This window comes from Trichinella spiralis (genome assembly GCF_000181795.1).
Source record: "Trichinella spiralis strain ISS 195 chromosome Unknown Scfld90, whole genome shotgun sequence".
NCBI lineage: Eukaryota > Metazoa > Nematoda > Enoplea > Trichinellida > Trichinellidae > Trichinella > Trichinella spiralis.
Genome location: NW_003527029.1, coordinates 215 through 2569, shown reverse-complemented (window position 1 = coordinate 2569; position 2355 = coordinate 215). Strand labels below are relative to the sequence as shown.

Below are 2355 nucleotides of genomic sequence, written 5' to 3'. Positions count from 1 at the left end.
GCTTATTGAGTGTTCTGTAGCACTGAGCATAAGCATATTCTGTGAATAAGTGGCTACATTTCCGTTTCCGTCTTCGATAAAACATGCAGACCAAAGAACAGCTTTCTGGTTATGGATATCAACAGTCAGAACCAACTGCGACCGATTATTCTAAAATTGATGGCGCTGAAAAACCATTCAGTCGTGGAAAAATGCAAAGATCTGGAACGCTGCTGGAACGATCAGCTAGTTTATTGGGAGCCATTTCCAAAGGAGAGCTGTTCATGTCGAAATTATTCTACTTCTTCTTTTACGCCGCTTTTGGCTCCTTATTTCCTCTCATATCAATATATTTTAAGCAGCTAGGCATGAATGCTACTCAAGCCGGACTGCTCGTTGGCATTAGACCATTCGTAGAATTTGCCAGCGCTCCTTTTTGGGGAGGTCTAGCAGATCGTTTTCGCAAAGGGAAAGCGATTTTACTGTTTTCCCTGATCTGCTGGATTGTATTTACCTTGTCTCTAGATTTCATACAACCAAATTCACCGTTTTGCTTGATCGGCAACTCTAGTCATCAGTTTCTAGTGCCAGCGCTGGATTCAGATGGAAATAAGAAAAGTTCCCCCATGGGAAAGAAACTGATGGATTTGAACGAATTTCAATCAGAAACTGCTGTTGAATCAGAGTTCGCCTTTTTCTACTTACCTGAGATGTACAAAGAAGCACGCACACCAGGCATCTCACCCGACATATTAGACAAAGGCGCCATCGTTAACTATGATCCAGAAAAGTTGGGCCATCTGGTATCCCCGCCTCATAGTAAGAAAGTCTACAGAAAGTCAGCCGTTGAGGAAGTTTTCTTGCTGCTGTTGATTACGATTATAATTGGCGAATTTTTCAGCGCACCGGCTATAACTTTAGCCGATGCTTGCACGTTGAATTTATTAGGTAATTTCCATTGGATTGAAAATTTGTGTTTCTGTTTAAAATTCATCTTACAGGCGATCATCCTGAACTGTACGGACGTCAACGGATGTTTGGAAGTCTTGGGTGGGGTTTGGCTATGTTCATAATTGGTATAGCACTGGACTACAGTCTCGTTTTTCCGAGTCATCCATGCGGTTTGAACATCCAAGAGAAGAATTATACACTGTGTTTTGCTGCTTTTTCGGTGTTGATGAGTTGTGCATTTTTGGTCGCTACACAGCTTAAATTTTCTGATTTTGGTGAAGATTCAAAAAAGGTTGCCCAGCGCATCATGGACAGTCAAATTGGGAATGTTGATCCACTGGTGGCTGAACAAGCACGCACTGAAGCACCCGAAGCACAGGAGGTGAGCCCAGGGCACAAATGGCTCAACGTGATGAAAACATTCGCCACGCCTCACTATTCCGCTTTTCTTTTCGTCACTTGGTGGATGGGCTTTGGCGTTGGTTTGGTGTTTTGTTTTCTTTTCTGGCATTTGCAAGATATTGGAGGTTCACCATCGCTATATGGACTTGCGTCAGTCATAAATCATGTTTCTGAAATTGGAGCCTACTTTTTCAGCTTTCGGCTGATCAATCGAATTGGTCACACAAAAGTACTTTACGTCGGTTTGATTGCCAACGTGGCACGTTTCCTTTACATCAGCTGGCTTAGGGATCCATGGTGGGTTCTCCCTTTTGAATTTATCCAAGGTAAGCAAATACACGAGAAATTATAAATAATTTTAATTTGGATTCCTGTTCATCAGCAATAGTAATGACTTTTCAATATAAATATACGCCTAATGTATGATTATAATTGAATCTTGTTTATCTGTCAAGATATGCAAAAAATATTTAACGAGTTGTCGTAATATTGTTTTTTCCTCGTATTGTCAACAATTCCCATTAGCAATAGCGTATGATTGACTTCTAATGGTTAAGCAAACGAAGCTCGCGCAATATTAAGCTGGCAAATTGTATGCATCCAGTTATAGTCATTGATCTTGTTTTCCCAGCTTCAGTTGGAATCAAATCGATTGCTATTATTGATCAATAGGCAATTTTGATCATTTTCGAAAAGAGCAGCTTTTTTATTTTGTTATTTCAGAAAAAAATACCAGTCAATCAGCATATGGGCAGGCGACAGTATTCATTATTATCATAATTTTAATTATCATTGCTGTTCCTGTTATGTTAAGTGAAAAAAATTGTTTTAATCATCATTCAGCTGGTCAGTTCCAAAAAAAGAGTAGAGACATTACAGTTAGGGATTTTGAAGAACAGCTTGAGCAGTTTTTCAACGAAATGTTGATGAGTTGCCGAAAGGTAGGGGTGAGAGTTGTTGATCAGTATCGATCTGACTGTATTGATTAGACTCGCTTGCCGAGTGGAACTGAAATTTCCGACA

The 2355-nt window shown here is 40.0% G+C and overlaps 1 protein-coding gene across 1 annotated transcript; it reads left to right on the top strand.

Moving 5' to 3' along the window:
• Nucleotides 1–83: 83 nt before the first annotated feature.
• On the top strand, nt 84–2004 carry Tsp_13579 (macrophage MHC class I receptor 2). The gene is made up of 4 exons (XM_003371049.1): nt 84–927; nt 981–1482; nt 1528–1658; nt 1937–2004. The coding sequence occupies exons 1-4, from the start codon at nt 84–86 to the stop codon at nt 2002–2004; spliced, it is 1545 nt and encodes a 514-aa protein (XP_003371097.1).
• The last annotated feature ends 351 nt before the right edge of the window (nt 2005–2355 follow it).